Source organism: Crinia signifera, chromosome 8 (genome assembly GCF_055691185.1).
Source record: "Crinia signifera chromosome 8, ASM5569118v1, whole genome shotgun sequence".
Lineage (NCBI taxonomy): Eukaryota > Metazoa > Chordata > Amphibia > Anura > Myobatrachidae > Crinia > Crinia signifera.
The window spans coordinates 94,359,868-94,384,630 of NC_139224.1; the positions used below are offsets into that span (position 1 = coordinate 94,359,868).

General features: G+C 39.8%; 1 protein-coding gene across 10 annotated transcripts in view; it reads right to left on the reverse strand.

The window, feature by feature from the left end:
* Window positions 1-24,763, reverse strand: part of KCNT2 (potassium sodium-activated channel subfamily T member 2) — an 852,827-nt gene that overhangs the window by 496,476 nt on the left and 331,588 nt on the right. For all 10 annotated transcript variants that reach the window (XM_083156802.1, XM_083156806.1, XM_083156799.1 and 7 more), the window contains 2 exons: window positions 15,696-15,755; window positions 13,125-13,199 (listed from right to left, as the gene is read on the reverse strand). In XM_083156802.1, coding sequence (XP_083012928.1) covers window positions 13,125-13,199; window positions 15,696-15,755 — 135 coding nt within the window. The remainder of the gene's footprint in view (window positions 1-13,124; window positions 13,200-15,695; window positions 15,756-24,763) is intronic.

Below are 24,763 nucleotides of genomic sequence, written 5' to 3' on the forward strand. Positions count from 1 at the left end.
TTGTGTGGCATCCCATCGCATCGCATCGCATGCCATATGCCCGCATGCGATGCAATGCGATTTTAAATTGTATTAACCCCTATATGATTTTTAATTGTATAAGCACCCTAATGGGTGCTTACAATGTTAAATGCACCCCCACGCCACCCCCACTAATAACTCCAACCCAAAGCGTGGTGAGCACAGCGAGCTCGCGAGGGTCGGCGGTACATGTCCTCCGACCTTTTCATACCCCCACTATCCATGTCGGCATGGAGTCGATTCTATATAGTGTGGTGAGCGCAGCGAGCCACCGAACCCGAAGCTTGGCGAGCGGACGCGTATTACTTTACATGTATTACGTGTCCCCTCGAGGGGATTGCTGCATTCGCCATGCTTCGGGCTCGGTGGCTCGCTGTGCTTGCCACACTATCTAAAATCAACTCCACGCTGATGTGGATAGTGGGGGTATGAATAGGTCGGAGGACGTGTACCGTTGCCCCTCGCGGGCTTTCTGCGCTCGCCACGCTTCGGGTTGGCGTTGATAGTGGGGGTGGCGTGGTGGTACTATTAACATTGTAAGCACCCATTACGGGGCTTATACAATTAATTATCTTATAGGGAATTATTCAGCGGCTGTGATGAATGCAGCCTAATCAAGGCCAGAGATGATGTCACACACCCTCCCGTAAAATGCTTGGGCATGCCTGCGTTTTCCCTGATATCAGTAATCTCTATGCTAATGATAGTAACATTTTCATAACCTACTACCTACCTTATCTTACTCCCCTCTATACAGTCCACGTATCCTCACATTTTGTCTTTCTTCACCTTCACATCCTCCTTACCATTAAGAATCTTTGCAACCTGGCTGACCATTTTGCAATAGGTAGTACCTATCCTTGTGTATCTCTGCCCATTCACCTATAGATTGCAAGCTTGTGAGCAGGGCCTTCCAACCTCTATGTCTGTCTGTTATTAACCAGTTTTGTTTTATTACTGATGCTCCACTTGAAAAGAGCAATGGAATATGCAGCACTATATAAGAACTTAATTAATAAATGGAACAGTACAAAGTAGTCATTTGAGTTTGAACTTATTTAAATATGACACAAAATCCTATGCGCTGGACTGGGACAGATGGTGAGATGGCGTGGAAATATGAATGAGCTGCCGCTTCACTACGGAGGCAATTGTGAACCTATTTTAAACCAACAAGAAATTAACAAAATCTGTTAGTAAAGAAGAAGTGCTGTTAAATCATCAAATATTTCTTAATTGCCATAAATCTCCCTTATAATCAACATAAACATCAGATATATTAAATTAAATTGTCAACAATTATATTATTATACTATGAATAAAGTTTATTATAAGGGAGATTTATAGTAATTACAAAAATATTGAATAACTTTATTAACAGATTCATTCATTTCTGGTTACTTAAAATGGTTTATTAGAAATGTATTGTGTGTTTTGGAACTACTTAAACAAACCAGTTTAAGCACTATCTTAGAATTATTTGAGCAACCTAAAAGTAAATATCAGTTTCATGGGTCACTTACTACAAAAGTATTAAAATATTCATACATGTCAAATAATGGCACAGAGAGGCTTATGGTACAACTGCATTTCATATATCTAATATTACAAACAATCAGGCTAGCAGTAGCATTACGTATGACAAAAACTACAGGCTCAGTATTGCTGGTAAAAAAAAAATGTTATTGCAGGCAGGGCCGGTGCAAGGCACCGGAGCGCCCCAGGCGAGTCGGGCTGGGGGCGCCCCGGTGCTGGGGGGGTGGGGGTACCTGTCGTTCGGCGCTGTCTATTTAAATCTGGCGGCGGAGGCAGCGGGGGTCCCTGCAGTCCATTAAAAATCACGAGCGCTATCCGCCGGGCTATGCGGAAGCGCTTCTAGTGTGAAAACACTGGCAGCACGCTGATTGGCTGAGATCAGCGTGCGCCGTGCTGCCAGAGTTTTCACACTAGAAGCGCTTCCGCATAGCCCGGCGGATAGCGCTCGTGATTTTTAATGGACGCCGCCAGATTTAAATAGACAGCGCCGTAGGACAGGTACCCGGGCGGCACAAAATGCCGCCCTCCAGTGGCCGGCGCCCTAGGCAAATGCCTAGATTTGCCTAGTGGTGGCGCCGGCCCTGATTGCAGGCTGTTTTGGAAGTATAAAGTGTTTTATGACATGCTATTATCATCAAGCCTACAGTATTTGCATCACAAACTCATAATGCTTACAGTATATCATGTTTGTTGCTTTTATGGTCCGAGCACAATGCACACATTTGCATTATACTTGTGTGGTATCCCACAAGTTACCATCTCAGCTCAGAGTACTTTGTAACACCTAGGTTCTGGACATGTAATAATGAAAGTGGTTTGTAGTTCTGATAAATTAGTGACAGGTTCCAACCTAGAAGTAATTTTGTGCTGCCTGGGGCTATACAAACTGTGTAATTAAACCACTGAGTTTTTTATTTGGAAATAACAGATTTGGCAAGAAAGCTAGCCAGAGGCAGTAGTATCACTCCAAGACTGCACTGAGAGCATTAGGAATTAGAAAGAGCAATGGAAGTGATATTATTGTTGACACAACATTCCATTACTGTGTGAGAGAAACGCAAAGACTTTGTAAAAAGTGACAGTGAGCCTGACAATAGCAAAGATTTGCAAACAAAGGGCCTGGTTCAGAGATGTTTGCAATGCATTCATAGCTGTGTACTTTTATGAAGCAACTGCGAAAATACGTATGTAAATGTTGCAGCATCCATCACAAATAAGTCAATCTCTGAGCAGCACTCTGATCTCACTACATGGCCGTAGGTAGTAAGATGTCATAGACAATATAGTTGTATATAGGAGTGCAGTCGAAGCTGCAAAAACACACCAAAAATGGTCTCAACTAAAGATGTGTGGGCTTGGTTTCACTCACACCAAACAACCCCAAAATTTAGGGGGTCGTCCTTCAAAGCTCAGATCTGAAAATGAGGCACAATATCCTCTTGTTTCGGGCCAAAACTTCTGTCTGTCTGTCTGTCTGGCTGCTACCATGGTAATGGGCCACTGGTTGGATTAGAATGACTTCCTCTCAGCTAAGTAGGGGCCTGTTAAAATGGTAGCAGTGTTATGCACACGGGTGTCCACTCCAATATTAATGGACACAGGTGTCCTCACCAACCCTAACTCCATTGCCTCTACCTGGAGTCGATGGACAAATGCAGGGCTAGTCTTCACCTGGGCCCGTCTCGGCTGAAGGGCGAATTAGGTCAGCCCCACTCCGCTACAGGCAGGTCTTAAGTAAGGACAATTCAACTGCCGAGGCCAGGAGAGAACAAGGGTAAAACTAACTAAACAAACTGGTGAGGACAGCCCCGCCCTAAGGGCGGACGTGAGGGACGCCCCGTGAACAGGAAACTTCTGGGGTAATATGTTTACCAGTGAATGTAACAATACATATGAGTTGACACAATAAGAATAGAATACAAGTAAACCCAAGGAGGGTACAGATGTAACAATACACTACGATGACACAATATCGGAATAACGAGTGTGACCCCACGGGGTAGTACCCTGGGATTCAGGTGTAACAATACACTAAAAGATTACTCAAAATATATAAATGCACGGTGATCTCAGAGTAAGAAGGTGAGGTAGAAAACCCAACTTATCTGAGACCAGGAACTACTGCAGACAAGGCAGATCACCACCGGGAAAATAGCCAGGAGGCGGATGGGAATGCTGGATGCTGCAGCTGGATATCCACCGACAGGCAGGAGCAGGACAAGACAGCCAGGAACCGGGAAAACTCAGAACGCAAGGCATAAGCTATAACCGGCGTCTGAGTGTCCCGGTGAAAAGGTTTAAATAGAGCGCCGGCCAATGGTGAGCAGCTGCGGCTAATCAGGTGGGCGGAAGGCTTAGCCGGAGTCTTCCCCTTCCGCCTGGTTGCCTGGCGTCCTCCATCGCCTAGGCAACCGCTGCGGCTGTGGGGGAAGAGACTGAGGAGGCGGACCTGGACGCACGGCGGCATCTGCTGGATGTCGCAGCATGATGACGCGGCCGCGACCAATGACGCGAGGGCGTCCCGGCTGCCTGGGAACAGCCGGGACGTGCTGCAGGGAAACCGCCGGGCTACTCGCGCGAGACCTAACAAGCAGTCACTGACTGGATCTGAAAGGTAGAAGTGCCAAAAACCACAAGCTGTCACGGTGAGCCACAGCATGCATGACATAATGGCAGCAACCACCTGTACACCCACCATCCTCTCCCTCTCTCCTATTCTAAATATATAATGCAGTATATCTAAAGTGTACCAAAATCCCTCTCCTTAAACTGCATCTTAACTAATCCTTTATAGAATGTGTTACTCTACAAAGAAACATTATTCATTTATTTGATTACATCTATCGAATGTGTAGATACTGTACTTTAGTGCAATAAATTTAATAGACATTTTTCATAATACTATCTGTAAAATGTAGTTATCAGCATGACAGCAGCTGAGTTTTGTCACAGAATACCTTTTATGACATTACAATAGTACATCATTCCTGTAGAGCAGGGGTGCGCAATAAGCAGCCCTCCAGCTGTTGATGAACTACATATCCCAGCATGTCTTGCATCCATTTCAGCATGGGCAAATAGCAAAACTAAGGTAAGGCATGCTGGAATGTGTAGTTCATCAACAGCTAGAGGGACGCTCATTGCCCACTTCATCTGTAGAGCCTTTGAGAGTTGCAGTAAAGGGAAATAATTGTTTCATGACATATCATTAAATTGATCTTTGTGTATGGAAGGAAACTGACACATTTTTAGTTTGTAACTCAAATTTAAATTTGAATTGCAAATCTGCATTTGATATTTAAATACATTATAAAAAATACACCTATTTTATCCCCACCTGTGCTAACATAAAAGGCTACACTTTATAGCATTTTGCAGTTTTGTCAGATGTGTTTGAAGTTTGAACTTACTGTTAGCATTGAAAAACATTACTTTCAGTTCACAGTAGGTTCTGACATCCAGGACTTGGACATAAGTGAATACATTTGTTTTGAAGCTCTGATAAAATATAGAAACATACCAACACAGTAAATTTCTTTTGCCCGTGGGTTTGTCTAATTAATCAAAGGTACTTTGAAAGCAACAAGTTAGAGGCAGCTGCATACAGCGATTACCAGCAGTGTTTGGAATTAATAATAGTATCACATACTGTCTAAATAAAATAAAAATGTCCTGGAAAAAAATAAAAAAAGGAGTTTTGAGCGGTAAAAAGTAAAACCTCTTTGTTGGGGCAGGCTTGAAAAAAATGGTACTTATATGTTAGTTGGGTGCCCACTAAGCTATTTGCTTAGTTTTCCACGCCCCCTCTCGGAGCTCAGTACACTCGCCATGCTTCGGGCTCGGTGGCTTGCTGCGCTCGCCACACTATATAAAATCAACTCCATGCCGACATGGATAGTGAGGGTATGAGCGTAGTAACTATAGTGGATGCCCAACTAACATATAAGTACCAAAAATAATTATACAGTTAAAAAATTAACTTATATTGCTAACACATTTTAAGGGAAAATGGGGGGCTTGGGGAGATCTAATGAAACAAATAATCTCAATTTGAAAAAGGGAAAGAGTCCCTGAGTAGTCCAAAAAAAGCTCTAGACATAGATTGTAATATGCAGATGCCTGTGGGTGAAAATATCCACTGTAATAGTATTTGGACAGGATATGAGAAGCGTATGGGATCTCTAATCTAATTTTTTTCTTTCATATATCCTGTAAAATACAGGCACAAACCCCATTTTTAGTAAAATGCAAATATACAAGAGAGTGAATCTGGCAAATGTCTGCATAGTCTGCTTTCCTGTGTTTTCCATCCATTCCCATTTAATGCATACATTATATTGGCTATACGCAGTCTTGTTATTCAGCCAGTGTAGCAGAGAAATGTGTCAAGGGACTGTGCTCATGAACTTTAATACTATGAATATATTTACTCAACACCATTAACTGTGATGGCTATCAGTTTTTTTTATCATCATGTTATACCCCTGAAACTGCTTCTAGATGCTGCAAACACCATTTCTTCAATGATATAGGTTCTGTGATAAAGGTGCTAACTTGATTAGTAGGAATTCTCTCTCAGACACTGGTTCTCATCTATCACTTATTTCAGCCTGGTTGCTCTTTCAGTTTTTTGGCTATTATACTTAACTCATACCCAATCTATTATTAGATATATCTACTGGTAAGTCTAGGGAGTTACATGAGGTTAAGTGCTACATGATCTAGTTGGACATCAGTGTGGTTCTCAGTTCAGAGGGTTGCAAGACAACGGTCTATAAGGGTAGATTAACTGGGTATTTTAAGAAACCAAAAAGCTTGCTAGAAGTGGTACATTTTCAAGGAACATTTGAGTGTGTGATGGCTAGAGGAAATTCCTGTTCTGCCTGGGAATAAATACTATGCATTTAAAAATGGGAGTACCATGTATTTAAGACTGGTTGCAGGTAATGAGTGTGGTTGAGAGACTGGCATTGCTCAGATAAGAGGGTATGACTTGGGAGGTATTTTGCAATAAGATATTAACTGGTGTAGTCCTGATGATGACCTTGCATGTTAGTAGTATTTTATATTAGTTACCGGTAACTGTAGACAATGCATGTATAGACTGATAGAACAGAGCATATTTTGTTAAGGAAATTCAGACTAGCCACTGCTCAAAATAGAAAAATATAGGAGGTGTGGTGCCCTAGCATGGGTGCTAGTAGTTTCATGTGTATAAGTCATGAGTGTCCCAATCCTCAGTATGATCACTTCTTTTGCTCCAAAAATATGCAAACAGAGGAAAAAGATATAAATATATATATATATATATATATATACACACACATCCACAAGTAACGGCACTCAGGAGGTGTTTTCAATGAATCAACAAGTTGCATATTGAAAGTTGTGTAATGACCTTGTTGATTGTTTGCCTGAGTGCCAGCAGGTTTGGACAATAATATATATATATATATATATATATATATATATATATATATATATATATATATACAAACACAGGGGGCACAGCACTCACTACAACAAAATAACTCACCGTAACATTTAAAGAATCAATTAAATAAATAATGGTGTTTTAGTTCATGAATTCATCAATGCATTTAAACTTGCAGCCCATCGCCAAGGGACCCTGTTTCACTGGAAGTCCTACACTAACAACTGGTTTTCTTAGGAACCTGGCTACTGCTTATACATCATAGCTAAAATGAACATGTGTTTTTTTCTTGGGTTCAAGCTAAACTGACAAGTACATTATGGCTTTTAAAGGTGAGACAATCCCAAACACAGCACCTGAATTAGTATTAAAGGGGCAGCTGTCCCAGGTTTCAGGTAAATGAGCTTATCTAGGGTGCATGAGAAAGCTATGATCACAGTAATCATTGGGCGCATTTCGACCACTGTCAAAATTGTTATACCATCATTCTATACATTGTAACTGTATTGATTCGACCTTTATTTTATACTGCTATGCTCTGTGAGCAAATGTTTATTAAATTTTTCTTATTTTAAAAACACTGCCTAATACTTTAAGGTCTTAGTGCACCCTGAAAACCCCTTTTCTTCCTATTTCTATACTGGGTCCTATCTAACAGGGGACCCATTCAGGGTTGCTGCTTAGCTAACTTCACTGAGCGCATTGTGTGGCCCCTTCTTTTCGATATATATATATATATATATTTTTTTTAGTTTTAGGCGGCACTCCGACGTCTTTCACAAGAATTATATATATATATTGAAGTATGTTTATTTAATAGAGTTCCACAAAGAAGGAATACAATCTTTTCTCCCTTCTCCGTGAATTCACAGCCTTCTTTACGGGGGTCACCTTGTGCACCAAGTGTATATTTAGAGATGCTTACACAGAATAGACTATTGCTCTGTACATAAAGGTTTCTTTGTTAATCCAAAAGGCTTATAAACGATCAGAAAGCTTAATTGTATGCTTACATGTAAACCAATGGCAGCAATCTTATCAAGGTTTCTTTACAAAACCTTCAGACGTGGTAATAAAATCAAGATGTATTTATTTGTACTCATAAAAATAGACACACTGAACCTAATGTTACAAAAGTATAAACACACCTTAGTGGCCAGAAGGCAAAAACAAACTGGGAAGTTCACCCTCGGTGTATTGGTATAGGAAGGCTTTCAGTCCAAAACAACAAATGACATAGGCACTGCACCAATGCATTTCGACCACTGGATGCTCTTTATCAAGGTGGTGATCAAGATTAGGTTTTTATACATACAGTGTATCTCTCGAAAATAGTGGTCTCAATAAGTGACCAAACACATACTGTATATCTCCTCCAAAAACATCATCATCAATGGACAGCATCACATAATCTTATAAAATATCCTCATATTACATAAAATATATGTTTATAGTCTGTTTTTTTAATATAAATCTTACATAAAAAGTATTTAGTACTTCTGGTCCGGAAGTCTTTATATGGGTAACATGGACCCTTTCCTGAATAATGATTTTTCCTCTAGTTGATTATATAAATGGGAGCAAAGTATACATATATATATATATATATATATATATATATATATATATATATATTGTAGGGGCTCTGCACACACTAAATTAACTGATAATAAATAGTGGAGATTTGGTTCATGAATTGATCAATGCATTTAAGCCTGCAGCCCCCTTCACGGGACCCCACTTTTCTGCAGGTCCTAACACTATCACTGAAAATGGCTACAATACACATAGCTATCACATCAATGTTTGATTCCAGGCACGCTATCTGGTCTGAAGCTCACAGTACACTTTGCTTTTATATGTGAGCAGCTACCAACACGCCTGTCACTAATCATCTAGGGAAATGGTTAACATAAGCTATGGAATCTTAGTTAAAGCAGGATGCATGAGAGAATGTGACCACAATAAGACTAATTTAAAAAATGAATCTAATAAACAATATATACACTTAACATCTGCACTCACCTTTCCTAGTTTTGGGGTGCCCTATGGCTTGTGACCACATTGTTTAAACAGACATTGTAGGGGCTCTGCACACACTAAATTAACTGATAATAAATAGTGTCTATAATAATATAATAGTCTTATTGTGGTTTTTAGTAGCCATTTTCAGCGATAGTGTTAGGACCTGCAGATAAGTGGGGTCCCGTGAAGGGGGCTGCAGGCTTAAATGCATTGATCAATTCATGAACCACATCTCCACTATTTATTATCAGTTAATTTAGTGTGTGCAGAGCCCCTACAATGTCTGTTAAAACAATGTGGTCACAAGCCATACGGTACCCCAAAACTAGGAAAGGTGAGTGCCGATGTTAAGTGTATATATTGTTTATTAGATTAATTTTTTAAATTAGTCTTATTGTGGTCACATTCTCTCATGCACCCTGCTTTAACTAAGATTCCATAGCTTATGTTAACCATTTCCCTAGATGATTAGTGACAGGTGTGTTGGTAGCTGCTCACCTATAAAAGCAGTGTGCTGTGAGCTTCAGACCAGATAGCATGCCTGGAATCAAACATTGATGTGATAGCTATGTGTATTGTAGCCATTTTCAGCGATAGTGTTAGGACCTGCAGAAAAGTGGGGTCCCGTGAAGGGGGCTGCAGGCTTAAATGCATTGATCAATTCATGAACCAAATCTCCACTATTTATTATCAGTTAATTTAGTGTGTGCAGAGCCCCTATAATGTCTGTTTAAACAATGTGGTCACAAGCCATAGGGCACCCCAAAACTAGGAAAGGTGAGTGCCGATGTTAAGTGTATATATTGTTTATTAGATTAATTTTTTAAATTAGTCTTATTGTGGTCACATTCTCTCATGCACCCTGCTTTAACTAAGATTCCATAGCTTATGTTAACCATTTCCCTAGATGATTAGTGACAGGTGTGTTGGTAGCTGCTCACCTATTAAAGCAGTGTGCTGTGAGCTTCAGACCAGATAGCATGCCTGGAATCAAACATTAATGTGATAGCTATGTGTATTGTAGCCATTTTCAGCGATAGTGTTAGGACCTGCAGAAAAGTGGGGTCCCATGAAGGAGGCTGCAGGCTTAAATGCATTGATCAATTCATGAACCAAATCTCCACTATTTATTATCAGTTAATTTAGTGTGTGCAGAGCCCCTACAATGTCTGTTTAAACAATGTGGTCACAAGCCATAGGGCACCCCAAAACTAGGAAAGGTGAGTGCCGATGTTAAGTGTGTATGTATATATATATATATATAGATAGATAGATAGATAGATAGATAGATAGATAGATATCTATATATATATATATATATCCTGGAGGGGGTTGGCGGCACTCTCAGCGTAAAAGAAACTCAAGGAAAACTTTGTCTCCTTGAGTTTCTTTTACGCTGAGAGTGCCACCAACCCCCTCCAGGATATCTATGCTTTTTGCCCGCAGGAAGGCACCCAGGATCTATACACACAGAGAGTGGAGTGCTTCCTGGATGCCCAGCATTCCTTCTTTAGCTTGCAGCGTGACTTCCGGTCCCTGATCACAGCTGCCGGAAGTCAGCCAAAAGTAGAAGTCCATCCCCCAGCAGATATACACATCCAACCCATGGAACACATGCCAGTCTAGCGTGGACCGCACTGCCATGTTCTGTAGGTAAATTATCTATTTTTCTTTAAGTGGCCATACATATCCAACCCATAGTTATTGTCACAGACTGGTTTTGTGGATCCGATCCAGGTGGTTGATCTGGTACTGGTGGGTTGGCTGGAGTAAATGTAGCTGGGCAAATGCATTGTCTTCTTATAGCCGGAACCTCTAAGGTGTCGGCTCAACTTCCAAATAAAGACTCAGAGTCTAACCGGGCAGCGGTTTCACCAGGGACCACTGCAAGAGGATTTGAACTTCGCGACATCTGCTCGGCCGGTCACAGCCCTCCGAAGGAAGTATCTTAGAGATCCAAGGCAGCTGAAGTTACTGTGGCTTTAACTGAAGTGATGCACACTTGGTGGAAGAACATGACTTGGAGAAACTGGAGCGGCTTACTTGCCGTGTAAACTAAACTGGCATGATAATAAAAACTGATAGTAGCTTGCGTGGCATAGAAACAAACACTGAGGATTCCCCACTCTGCTAAATAATGGAAACTGATAGTAGCTGGCGGGGAGGGTTAGCTCGTTCTCAAGGGGGGGAGGGAATTGCTCGTTGCCAAGGGGGGGAGGGTTAGCTTGTTGTCAGGGGGGGAGGGTTAGCTTGATGCCAAGGGGGGAGGGAATTGCTCGTTGCCAAGGGGGATGTCATACTACTGCACCTAATTTAAAGAAATGACAGCCGGGCAGAGAGAGCTGTGTGCTGCCCGGCTGTTTAGTCAAAGGAATTGCTTGTTGCCTGGGGGGGGGGGGTGTTACACGCCACTGGACTCACCTAATTGAAATAAATGACAGCCGGGCAGAGAGAGTGATGTGCGCTGCCCGGCTGTAGTCTCTGCAGGCGCATCAATATTTTTAGTTCTCGCGCTGGGGTCCAGCAGCCAATCAGGAGCGGCTTTCAATACCACCAATGCCGCTCTTGATTGGCTGCCGGCGGTCCAAAGGGAAAACTGAAAATATCATTGCCACTACTTAGAGACTACAGCCGGGCAGCGCACATCGCTCTCCGCCTGGCTGTAATTTCTTTCAATTAGGTGCGTCCAGCGACCAGCGGTGTGAGACATCCCCCTTGGCAACGAGCAATTCCTTAGACTAAACAGCTGGGCAGCACACAGCTCTTTCTGTCATTTCTTTAAATGTTAAGCGGCTGGTAGTCTAATGGGTGGTCCGGTGCATCCCCGGACCACCCCTTAGATTCGCCTATGCTAAGGATAATAAATCAATTTTACTTGCAATAACGTTTTTTCCAGTGGATTCTATTAACTAAAAATATATTTTTTTCATCTTTAATTTAACTTGTGTCTCTAAATATTTAACTTGTCCAATATTTATGGATTGCTATATTTTGCTATAAAGTACTGAAAGCATAGGTCCACTGTTAGAAACATTCAGGAAAACTGTTTCTCAAAAAAAAAAAAATGTCATTATGCCTATGAGGGGTTCCGAAGATGGACAGAAGGCTAGCTCTTAAGTTAAAAAGTGCTATACAAACATGAAAAACAACATGTTTATTTCACATATTAGCCCTTGTCCTAATTCAATTAAGAAAATAGTATATTAACCCTTTGAGTGCCAACATCTCTGTGAGAGATGCGCAAAATATGAGTGTCAACAGCTCTGTGAGAGAAATGCTAAATATCGGCTAAAAATGCAAGCTCACATTTGTTATATGAATTTAAATAAAAAATGTTGTCTAAAAAAGCTTATATTTCCTATATGTTAAACATTACAGGTCATTATGATGAATAAAATTGTTTGCTTGGCAGTTTCCACACCTATTTGACAAATTCACCAATTCCTAATTATGTTATTTTGGGTAATGGAAAAATGTCCAAATGGTAGATTTTGATTTTAACTTATTATCAAATTCAATCATTCAAACAGTTTTATTATTAGTTTAACTTTTTTTATATAGAATAATATGGATAATTAAAACAATAAACACTGGAGGACTTTGTCTTTTCAAATATGGTATGATAACCAGTATTTAATAAAGGAAAAAAAAGTAAATCCATATTTCAGAAAACTTACCTTTTTTATCTGAGCATCCAAATAGGTTAATTATATTTAGTGTAGTCAGTACACTTTTATGACCTAAAATTTGCAAAAGGCAAATTGATGCAGTTGTATTTGATGCAATTGATGTACAAAGCCTTCTCTAATCCAATGTAAAAACATATTTGTATTATTATTTTTAAAGAAAATAATATACCAATACACCAATATATCTTAATTGATTGATATTGTTTGTGATGTTCATTTTGTATCAATTTTATGATTATTCATTTGCTGGATTTTACCATCCAAAAATTGTTGTTTTGTTTTATTTTATATATTCAATATGTTACCCCGTATCATCACACACTGTATACTGACATTTTATTAAATTAAATATTGTAAAGATGCGACAATAATTAACCAAATAATAAATTACATAAAGTGTTGTTATAGAAAATACTTACTGTAAAAATGAAGGGAACAGTATTAATCATTTCCAATATGAAAGGTATCCTTAAAGTTTGTTCCCAAATATTTCCCTTTAAAGAAAATGAAAATAAAGTTTTATCAACAATAACAAATATATAATTAAATAATGTCCATTAGGAAATTGGAATTAAAAACGGCATATTAGTTTTAAAGAATTAGAAATATTGGGAGAAAATTCTCTAAAGAAAATTAGATTTTTCTCCAGGCAAATGCTTTATCTACTTTGATAAATTTGCCACAGCAAACAGGGATAGTAAAAGTACCAGCCAATCAGCTTTGTCAGTCTAATAAATACATCTTGCCTGTTTAATGAAAATATTACCATAGTACATTAACAAGAGAAATATTATCCATAACATCTAGTGCCAATATAGCCAGTGGTTCTCAAACTCGGTCTTCGGGACCCCACACAGTTCACAGATGGCAGGTCACCTGGCAGGTGCACTCATTACTCACTGAAACATTTTAAAAAAGCGACAGACGGAGCTAATTACTTCACTTGGGTTCTGTGAGGAGACCAGCAAAACATGCACTGTGTGGACCGAGTTTGAGAACCTTTGCTCTGAGCATCAAAATACTATTGATTCATACTTATATATTAATGTTAAATATAACCATGACTTTCTACTACCATGGACCCTTAACTTTTACTTAACATACTGTAGGAAAATAATTGCTAGCGACCCTTTGATGTCAATAGCAACCCTCTGATGTCAGTAGTTTTGTTTAAGCATAGTCTTACTTATAGTCTTACCTACAGGTGATGCATGTAAATTGCCCTGAGATATAAAGCCTCATATGTTGATAAATTAGTTTACTATCAGCTATTAAATATACTGTAGAAGCAACGAGAACATACATAAGTGACTATAAAAAAGTAGTGTTGGTGACAAATAACAAATGAAGAAGCCTGTAATTTTGCAGCAGTAGTGAGATAAAATTCAACCCACTTGCTTATAAGACTACAGAGTGCAGATACAGGTCTAAAGAAGGGGTTTTCAAACTATTTTGCTCTGGGACCAAGTCACACAATTATTACAGGACCCCAACAAGTTACCGCTGACTGTAGCAGTCACATATGTGTGGAAAGCAGACCACACATGCATGGCAGCATAGGAGGCAGTGGATGACAGGCAAAGGCAAGTCTGCCTTATGACGCCTCAGATCGCTAAGCCAATGATGCTGGAAGTCTGAAGTAACAGACAATTCAACTGATTATTTTCAGAGTCCTTGGATCCCTGACTGAGAGATCAGAGAAGTCATTAGCCTGATGGTCAGCAACATGGAGTCATGACCCCATGCTGAAATGGTTGTGAACCACTTTTGAAAACTGTTGTTCTCAAATACACGGAGTAAAGATGTGGGATGATCAGGTATGGAGCTTAGAAGACCTTTTGTGAAATGCTGAAAGAAAAATGAAAGATCCATAATTCAAGAAATATCTATAAGCACACCCTACTTAACCTGCTTTCTCTGCAAGCCCCTTGCAACCCCAGACCTCCCTCAGTGGCCCACAACAAAGAATAAAGGGGATCCCATGACGGGATTTGTGCTGAATTACATCCTCAAAGCCTGGCCTTCAGCTTTACAGCACAACATAGTGGGGTGTGGGAAGTTGTGGCAGAGCCATAATGGCGCAGTCTTTAAACCGTGCCCCTGAAAAGCTCACCTTGCACCCTTTCCACACCCCATATGCACCTACCGATCTGCCCCTTCCAAGAGGAGGAGGCAGCAAAGTAGATAAGTATGAAGCACACAGGTGCTTTTATACAGGTAAGATCTCAAAGTACAATAGTGAATTTACACAGAAACACAGACATGTCTCCAATACATGATTAACATACTGTAAATTATGGAAAGGGGTTTAGCCCAGATGAGGAGGGATTTCATTACACATCCCCAAGGAGAAAAAGGAATTCCTACTAACTCCTCTCCAGAGAATGGTGAGTATTGATATATACACTCCATTGATTTTATGTTAAAACTACAGTATCTGTCATGCCAAATTACTCAATTGTGAGTGTCAGTAACGCTCTAGCTCTGTTATGCAAGTGTTTGTGGTTAGAAATGGTTTTGAGGAATTAATGCTTTTATATATAAATAATATTAAATATTAACACTAATAATACAAATGTTACTAATTGTATGTTCCAAGACAGTGGCGTAGCTACATATGTGGCAGACCCGGCAGCGGCTTGGGGTAGCGGGGTCTGTGGTGGGCGCCGCTGGCTGAACTGACAGGTGGATCCCACTGATTACATATGCATGTGGCAGGGACCCGCTCATTTAATATGCACTGTGCTGGGTCCCCACTCATTAGATATGCAAGGAGTGGGACCAGATCAGTGCTCACTGTTGTCTGGGTCACCTTCTTGGGGGGTGGTGGGGGGGGGTTGTAATTTATTATTTATGGCGGGGGGAGAAAAATTTCTAGCTACGCCACTGTGCAAAAAGCTTATTAAAATAGATGAATGCCTTGTTTTTATAAACAGCTGTATGCTCTGTATGTTAATCATGCAAATTAGGATGTTAAAAATAGCATTTACCTTGTAACTGAGGTAACTTAGCAAGATTGTTTCAAAAAGACTGATCAGTGCCACTGTCACCTGTGAAACAGATGGTATTTGTAAACAAAACAATTATTCATCATAGAGCAATCAGAAAAACAAGGGACTTTAAAGTTTCATATGTCATTCAGTTAAAAAAACATATATATATATATATATATATATATATATATATATATATATATATATATATACTGTATATTCTTTTTTTTACTAAATTATAATATATACAGTTATTGTCAATAAATATGTATTATGTTCATTTAACTATTAATAATATGATGATTTGATGATTTTTATCTGTCAAAATAAGGAATAAACATGCATCACTTTTATGTAGAGATGTCGGCTTAAATAACTGCTTAAATGTTTAATGTACTCTACATTTAATCTAAAAAATTATCTTAAAATAGACCTTTCCTTTTGCTATTTAAATGAAATTAAGCAAATGTTCACTGCACATACTGAAATAGAAACATTTTAAATGTACATTTTTAAAGTTTACAATTTAATAGATAGAAAAAATTAGATAGAAAATGAAACTGATGAAATGTTAGATATGGACCAGACAACTGTAGTTTGAGCAAGGGGTAAATTCATCCCAGTAATTTGGAGAGGCAAGCAAGAATTTGGTTTCAAACCCTACGCCCACTCTCCCTCCCCCCCAATTAACAAAATTGAAAGCAATATATATATATAAAAAAAACACATGATGCACAGACTTATATAGGTAGCACTATAACACAGTCTATGCCAGTGGTAGCCAACTCCAGTCCTCGAGAGCTACCAACAGTTCACATTTTACAATATTTAAGACTTTTTTGTATCTCTGTGTAACTTCTTTAAACTCCATATAGAGGACCGATGAAATACAATATGGTACCACTTATTGAATCTTGATTTAATACCCTTACACTGAATGCATCCAACAAAATGATCCATGAAGGTGATAAAAAAAGTTTTTATTGTTCAAAATATATATATTTAAAATACACTTTCATTAATTTTTATTACACTCTGTCTCACCCTTAGGGGGAAATTTAATAGGATGAGAGATTCAGAAAGTGATAGATTTGTTAAGAAATGTTTTTTTTTTTTAAAGTGGCAATCATTTACAATTCAAAATCAAACTGGTTTTGTAGTGCAAGTAATTTCCGGTTTAAAAAACCTGGAGATTTCTTACCAAATCTTTCACTTTCTGAATCTATCTTCCTATTAAATTTCACCCTTAATGTGTGATTCCTGACAGCAATATATCCTAGTTGTGGTCCATACTGCATATGCATCCAAAACTTTTAAAATAGAATGGCTTCCTTAGAGGTGTGCTTTCTGTCATATGAGATGCTCATAATATATACACCTACAGTATAGATATTCTGCCCACTGCCAGTCCCCACATCTCCCCACAGCCCCCGTTGGCTCTCCCCACTCCCTGCCCATCTCACTGAAGCAGAGATGGGCAGGGAAAGTGCTCCCTACTGCCATACTGCTCCATTCTGTTGGGGACAGGTGTGCGTGAGAGACGCTCAAGTGTCCCCATCACATAGATCACCTGTCCACCAGCCTGTGCCAGCTAAGGTAATCTGGTAATTCCCTGTGCTGGCTGGAAGGCACTCTATATGTATACAGTGTATTTCGGAAAGGGCCTGCTGGTGGAGCAGAGAAACACTTGGTCGGATGCTTACTGGCTGGCTGCCTGGAGTCCGAGACTGCACTGTGCCCCCGGGGAAACTCAGTGGTGCCTACACTGGTGATCCCAATCACTATGCACAAGTATGGCACTTGCACTGCGCACTTTCCCTCTAGGCCATCCACTCTCCAATGTACCAAAGCTCTCATCCTTTTGGGAAGAGCTTCGGTCCCTCAAGGGCAACCCCGAGCCATAAGGTGGAGGGAAGCCTACTGCAGGTCTCTCCAAACCTTCAGGTGTGGAGGACCCACCGTTCTAACCCTTCCGGGGGTTGAGGAAAGAGGGTCTCTCTGAGCTTTGGTAAAGAGGACCCACTGATCCCTTTTTTTCCCCTCTTCGGCCTTATGGCTGAGAGGGGTTAGGTGAGTAATGGGGCCCTTTTCCATTGGGAGTGGGTCCATTCCTACGTACGGCCCCTATGCACAATTTAGGTCACTGCACTGGGTGTTCGGAGCACACCTTGGGCTTCCTGAGTTTCTTCAAACTCATTTCTAAGTAATTGTGGCTACTCCCACTGGCGCTGGTGAATGGGCTCCACCATGAAAGTCTCAGTTCCTAACCATTGCATTACCAATGTCCAGTATTCAAGTTCAATCCTAGTGTCCAGTATTCTGGTTCCATCCAGTATTCTGGTTCCTTCAGTGCAACACAGTAGTTCCAATATACAGTCTCTTACTGGGATAAACAAAGGTCATTGCCCCAACATGACCTGGACTGGCATGCCTGTGTCTCAGCAATAGAATCCTACTCTCTTTCAGTCTAGTTTCTGCATCCACCTTAGTCTGACTCCAAAGACAAACACAATTGGTGATAATCCTTTACATGTATTAGGTAATATATTAATGTGGGAAATCACTGGTATATTTAATGTTATTTTACATTTTATAAGATGCTCCTAAATGATATAAAAGAAGAAAAATTTATCATTTGAGACAGTATAAAACACATTTATTTTAGCTCGTTCGATAGAAACCCTTGCAGCGGGAATGCATATTCCATTGTATATTCCAACCCACATATGAAAGATAATAATTGGGTCAACAGAAAACACAATAGCTCTTTACACAAAAATGTCCTACTTATGATATCTGACCCGGTCCACTTCCAGCCCCCTCTCTTTTGACAGATAGAGGAATTTGGTGCACTCCCCAAAAGCATTAAAGATAATCTACACCAGTCTTTTATTTACAATGGAATAGGTATCAGTTAACATATCTAGGAGTATCCATTTCCAAAAATTCTCTTCCACGCTCTAAGCAGAAATTCAAAAAGATCTTGACCAGAGTGGCCATTGTATAACTTGGATCGGCTGTATTAATGCCATTAAAATTAATATACTCCCAACATTATTCTATTTGTTTCAAACATTGCCAATTTAAGTTCCACCGTATGTCTTAAAACACCACCAGCACATAACAGCTCAATTCATCTAGTCCAAAAAATGTCCTAGAGTGAAACGTGCAGTGATACAAAGACACATCTCAACGCGTGGCCTCGTGGTTCTAAGCTTTAACTTCTATTACTCTGCTGCCAGATTAGCACATTGGGCCTTATTCAGATCTGAGCTCAGTACAAATTGTTTGGAAAATGGGCAAAACCATGTGCACTGCAGGTGTGGTAAATGGAACATGTATAGAGAGAGTTAGATTTGTGTGAGTTATTTTATTTCTGTGCAGTGTAAATACTGGCTGCAGTATTTTTACATTGCAATTTAAATTTCAGTTTCAGCACACCTCACCCAAATTTAACTCTTTGCACAGGTTTCATCTGCTCCACCTGCAGTGCACATGGTTTTGACCATTTTCCAAACAAATATGTACTGAGCTCAGATCTGAATAAGGCCCATTGTATATTATGGAATGGACCTATATCTGAAAGGGTGTTGATTGTATTGTCAACTGCACTTAGGTCATTAGGTCAACACCGTTGGGTCGACAGGTGGGAAGGTCGACAGGTGTCTAGGTTGACATGGGTGAAGGTTAACAGGTGCCTAGGTCGACAGGGGCAATTCCGACATGGGTTTAGGTCGACACAGCGTTAGGTCAACATGGGTTATCGACAATATGACCGTATCCCATCTTTATATAAACTAGCACTCTTAAATTGCACTGTCTGCAGTGTTCAGAATGCCAATGCGCAGTGTGCAGGGCTCATCATTGTTGCACAGCTAAATACACTGCCTGCAGTAATCAGCCCTCCCCACCATCATGAATACAGTGGGAGAAGCCCTTCCTCTGTCATTTGGAATGTTATAGCATACCACTTTATGCACTATGTGGAATATTCTTTGGGCTGCACTATACAACCTGTACACTTCATCTCCTTAATCCTTTGGGACTGCACAGTGTGGACTCTATGGTGGGTACTCTCTTCCTGATTATCACCATGACGCAAGTTTAAGCCCTCTTACATCCCTGCAGATTTATGTTCCATAATCTACATGCTCTGACTTCCATACCTCTAGATGGCATAGCCTCTTAAATACAAAATAAACTTTTCACTGTAGTTCCTTTCATCTGGTTCAACCCTGGGTGTCCAATGACATTAGTGGGCCGCCCTCATAATCTTCTCAGCCTCCACAAGAGCAGTCCCTCTTTTATTTTGCCATCATTTAGGGCAGCACAGACTGTGTAGTGGTTAGCATGACTGCCTGACAGCACTGTCTTCTTGGGTTAGAGTTTGTATATTCTCCCTGTGTTTGCGTGGTTTTACTCTGGGTTCTCTGGTTTCCTCCCACAATTCAAAAATATACTGGTAAGTTAATTGGCTCCCCACAAATGTAACCCTAGAATGAATGTGTGTGCATGTATATGTGGTAGGGAACATAGATTGTAATCTCCTCTGGGGCAGGGACAGATGTGAATGTTCAAAATAACCTGTAAAGCGCTGCCGAATATGTGTGCACTATATTAATAACTGGTAATAAATCTTTGGTGAGGCCTTTCTTTAGCTCTTACTGTCATTATGATGCATCATATGCTACATCAGATGCTACAAGCAACAAGCTACGATTTAACAGCTCACATGCAGATGGCTCTTCAAACTATTTTGGCGGAAGTGTCCATTTTGTGTGATTTCCAGTGAAGGTTATAATACACAAGTATGGTTCAACTTCTACTTACCATATATACTCGAGTAAAAGCCGACTTTTTCAGAACATTTTTTATTCTGAAAAAGCCCCCCTCGGCTTATACTTGTATGTTGTTACAGTATGTGCAGGTGTTAAACTACTGATGAAACATCCAATTCCATTTCCTTATACTGTATCCAAACAACACACACCTGTTCTTCTAATGGCTTCCAGGTTGGGTAAGAGTGTCCATGTTAAGTACCCACCATTAGTGCCTTGTGCATAGTCTCTCATGAGCTGCTACTAAACTGTTGGAGACATGCCTTCTTTAGTTGGGGAGGCCCTTAGAAAAGATGGAATACAGTAGATTCCATCTATTGTTTATAGTCCTATTTATCATTATATTTATTGCAGCTCTCTGTGATAAACCCTAGCTCATTCTAGTTAACCTTATCAGAGGTTGTGTTTTCTTTGCTTCTATTACTGTTCTATTAAATGTATAACTGTGCATTTTATCTCTTCTACCCTTTGCTTTCATTTGTGTGGGTGGGAATTGCAATTGCCTGACATATTGTGCCATACATGTTTCATCCATTCTCTTAACATGCTACAGATTTTACACAATTAACGGCCTATTTCAAGTCATGATGTTGACGTATTATTTAATCATGTACTGCTTTTATTCACACTTCCAAGACATCTGATAGAACTAGCAGATACCTGATTTTTAATTGGTATTTCGGAGTGCACTCGGGTACCACTCTGTACCTTTAATACACTGTTTGTGTCTGCATGGTGTCCTAGTGATTATTTACTATTTTTACATTTTGAGCCTCTTCCCTTCCTTTTCTGTTATTTGTACCCTGTTTTCCTAGTTTTAAAGCAAACTCTTCCTAAAAAAGTATTAAGTGAAGGAAAAAAAGAACCAGTGTTATAATCATAGCAAGGTGCTTAGAGAATGCAGTGTTACAGTGCCAAACAGAAGGCTGGGGGAGGACAGCTCTCTTACATTTATGGGCAGAAATATAAGTTTATCCTATTGTATAAACAAGCGGAGGTACATGGAAATGGCACATTAATGGCACATTTTATAAGTAAACAACTTTTTAATTTATGATGAGGAAAATATTTATATTGCTTTTAGAGCTGTACAATTTGCAAAGTTTAAAAGTTTTTATATTTTCTCTTTTATCTATCTATCTGTCTGTCTGTCTGTCTGTCTGTCTGTCTATCGTGTAGCGTACCCACAAATAGCAATGGTATTTGAATTTTTATGTCCTCCTGCAATAATTCAATAAAGCAGTTGTGCAAAGCCTGCAGGTTGTTTCTGTGCTTATGCCAATCTTGTTAAATCTAAAACCTATTTGCAATGCATCTGGATGCAAATATGTTCTTTTTACTCCGACTGTAATTAGCATGTCCTGCTATTGGTTATTACAAATGCAAACAGTGCGATATTAGTAAATAATCTCAAATCTATAGTTTTTGTCCCAATAGCATATACAGTACTGTATATTAATAGTACCTGGCTACTTTGTCATTTTGCAGGTCAACTGACGTGGATGTTAATGGACTACATACCAGACAGTCACGTACTGTATCTATAATGGGTGCAGTGTGCATGGGCCCCTGTGTCCAAGGGGGCCCACATAGCATACCCTGAACACCGGCCTGCTCCTTATACCACACTCCATTAATATCACAATTGACACCCCAAAATGGGCAAAACCATGTGCACTGTAGGTGGGGCTGGTGTAACATGTGCAGAGAGAGTTACATTTGGGTGGGGTGAAATCTAAATTTCAGTGTAAAAATAATGCAGCCAGTTTTTACCCTGCACAGAAACAAAACAACTCATTCAAATCTAACTCTCTCTATACATGTTACTTCTGCCCCCCACTGCAGTGCACATGGTTTTGCCCATTTTGAGAACAAATTTGTACTGAGATCAGATCTGAATAAGTCTCTAATGCACAATACTGGAAGCAGATTCATAAACACGTTTATAATTTTGTATCACAGTAATCTCCTAATTTTAAAAAAAGGTCTTTTAAGTGATTTAGATTTTTAGATGCTACCATTTATTTATTCTGACAGCAACTTTTGTTTTCATCTAAAGAGATAAAAGTGGAGATAAAAAGACACCTTACGAGTAGAAACACTGATTAACAAGTGCATTTTAGTTCAAGTGCTCCTGGAGTTATTTGCATATATTAAAATATACAGTAGTTTTCTGAAATTGCTGTAGTTCAAAAGTATATTCCTAAAGATATTTCTCACAAAGTGTCATTATGCCAAAAGAAAAAGTCATATCCAAGAGGAATTAAAGTTATTTAAGTAAAGGCACATAATATAGGGGGTTATTCTGATTCACTCAGAAAGGCACAATCACAATCAGGTGGGGCTGATATAACATGTGCAGAGGGGTACTCCTCGACCATACTCGACCATACTATATACTAATTTGTCGTGTGGAGTTAGCCTTTCTTCTTCACTTAGGTCAGACAGCCCAGTGCCCGAGAACCCATCCCCCATCCCCCCAATTCCCCTTTGGTTTTGCTATAACATGTGCAGAGAAAGCTAGATTTGGGTGGAGGGTGTACTTCAAACTAGAGATGTGCGCCGATCACTTTTTGCGGTTTTGGATCTGTATCTGCATCCGGTTTTGGATCTGTATTCGGTTTTGCCCAAACCGCCCTTTTTGTTTTTGGTTTTGGATCTGTATTTTTTTTTAAACTCATAAAAACAGCTCAAATCACAGAATGTTGGCCTGTTTTTGTTCCTATGGTGTTATTAACCTCGATTACCTTAATTTCCACCTTATTTCTTGTCTATTTTGAACATTAAAAAAAATAATAGTGTGAAACTTTAATAAACTACAGTATATAAAAAATGCTCCCAACAGCGCCTAAAGAAAAGAGCAGCAAGATGGTACTGTCCTTGGGCCCTCTCACCAACCCTTACATTGTATAAACAGGACATGCACACTTTAACAAACCAATCATTTCAGCCAAAGGGTCTGCTACATGACTGTGGCTGTGTTTGGGTTCCCACAAAAAAAATAAGCAATGCTCCAAACAGCGCGTAATGGTCACCAAAGTCTCACAGTATCGTAATAACACAGCTAGGGTATGAACAGCAGTCACAGTACCTCATAAACAGATGGGGTACGGACAGCAGCCACAGTACCGTATAAAAAGATGGAGTACGGACAGCAGTCACACTACCGTATAAACAGATGGGGTGCCAGCAGTCACACTGCCATATAAACAGATGGGGTACGGACAGCAGTCACAGTACTGTATAAAAAGATGGAGTATGGACAGCAGTCACACTACCGTATAAACAGATGGGGTACAGACAGCAGTCACAGTACCATATAAAAAGACGGAGTACGGACAGCAGTCACACTACCGTATAAACAGATTGGGTACGGACAGCAGTCACAGTACCGTATAAAAAGATGGAGTATGGACAAAAGTCAAACTACCTTATAAACAGATGGCAAAATTTTTTTTATCATTTAAAAAAGCAGTGGGGTACGGCCTGCGGTGACAGCAGTACGTTATAAACTGGTACGGAGCTGCGGACAACAGTCATAGTACCGTATAAACAAATGGGGTACGGACAGCTATCACAGTACCTTATAAACAGATGGGGTACGACAGCACTCACAGTACCTTATAAACAGATGGGGTACAGAGCTACGAAGAGCAGTCACAGTACGTGGGACAGAGATTTTTTTTTTTTTACCTTTTAATAATTTTATTAATTTTAAATAAACAGTGGGATACGGCCTGTGGTCACAGCAGTACCTTATAAACTGGTACGGAGCTGAGGACAGCAGTCACAGTACCGTAAAAATAGATGGGTACCAGCAGTCACAGTAACGTATAAACAGATGGGGTACGGACAGCACTCACAGTACCTTATAAACAGATGGGGTACAGAGCAACGGAGAGCAGTCACAGTACGTGGGACAGCGAATAGTTTTTTCTTTTTTTTAACTTTTATTAATTTTATTAATTAAAAAAAAACCAGTGGGGTACGGCCTGCGGGCACAGCAGTACCTTATTAACTGGTACGGAGCTACGGACAAAAGTCATAGTACCATTTAAACAGATGGGGTACGGACAGCTGTCACAGTACCTTATAAACATATGGGGTACAGACAGAACTCACAGTACCGTATTATTACTTTTAATAATTTTATTCATTTTAAATAAACAGTGGGGTACGGAACTGAGGACAGCACTCACAGTACCATAAACAGATGGGGACCAGCAG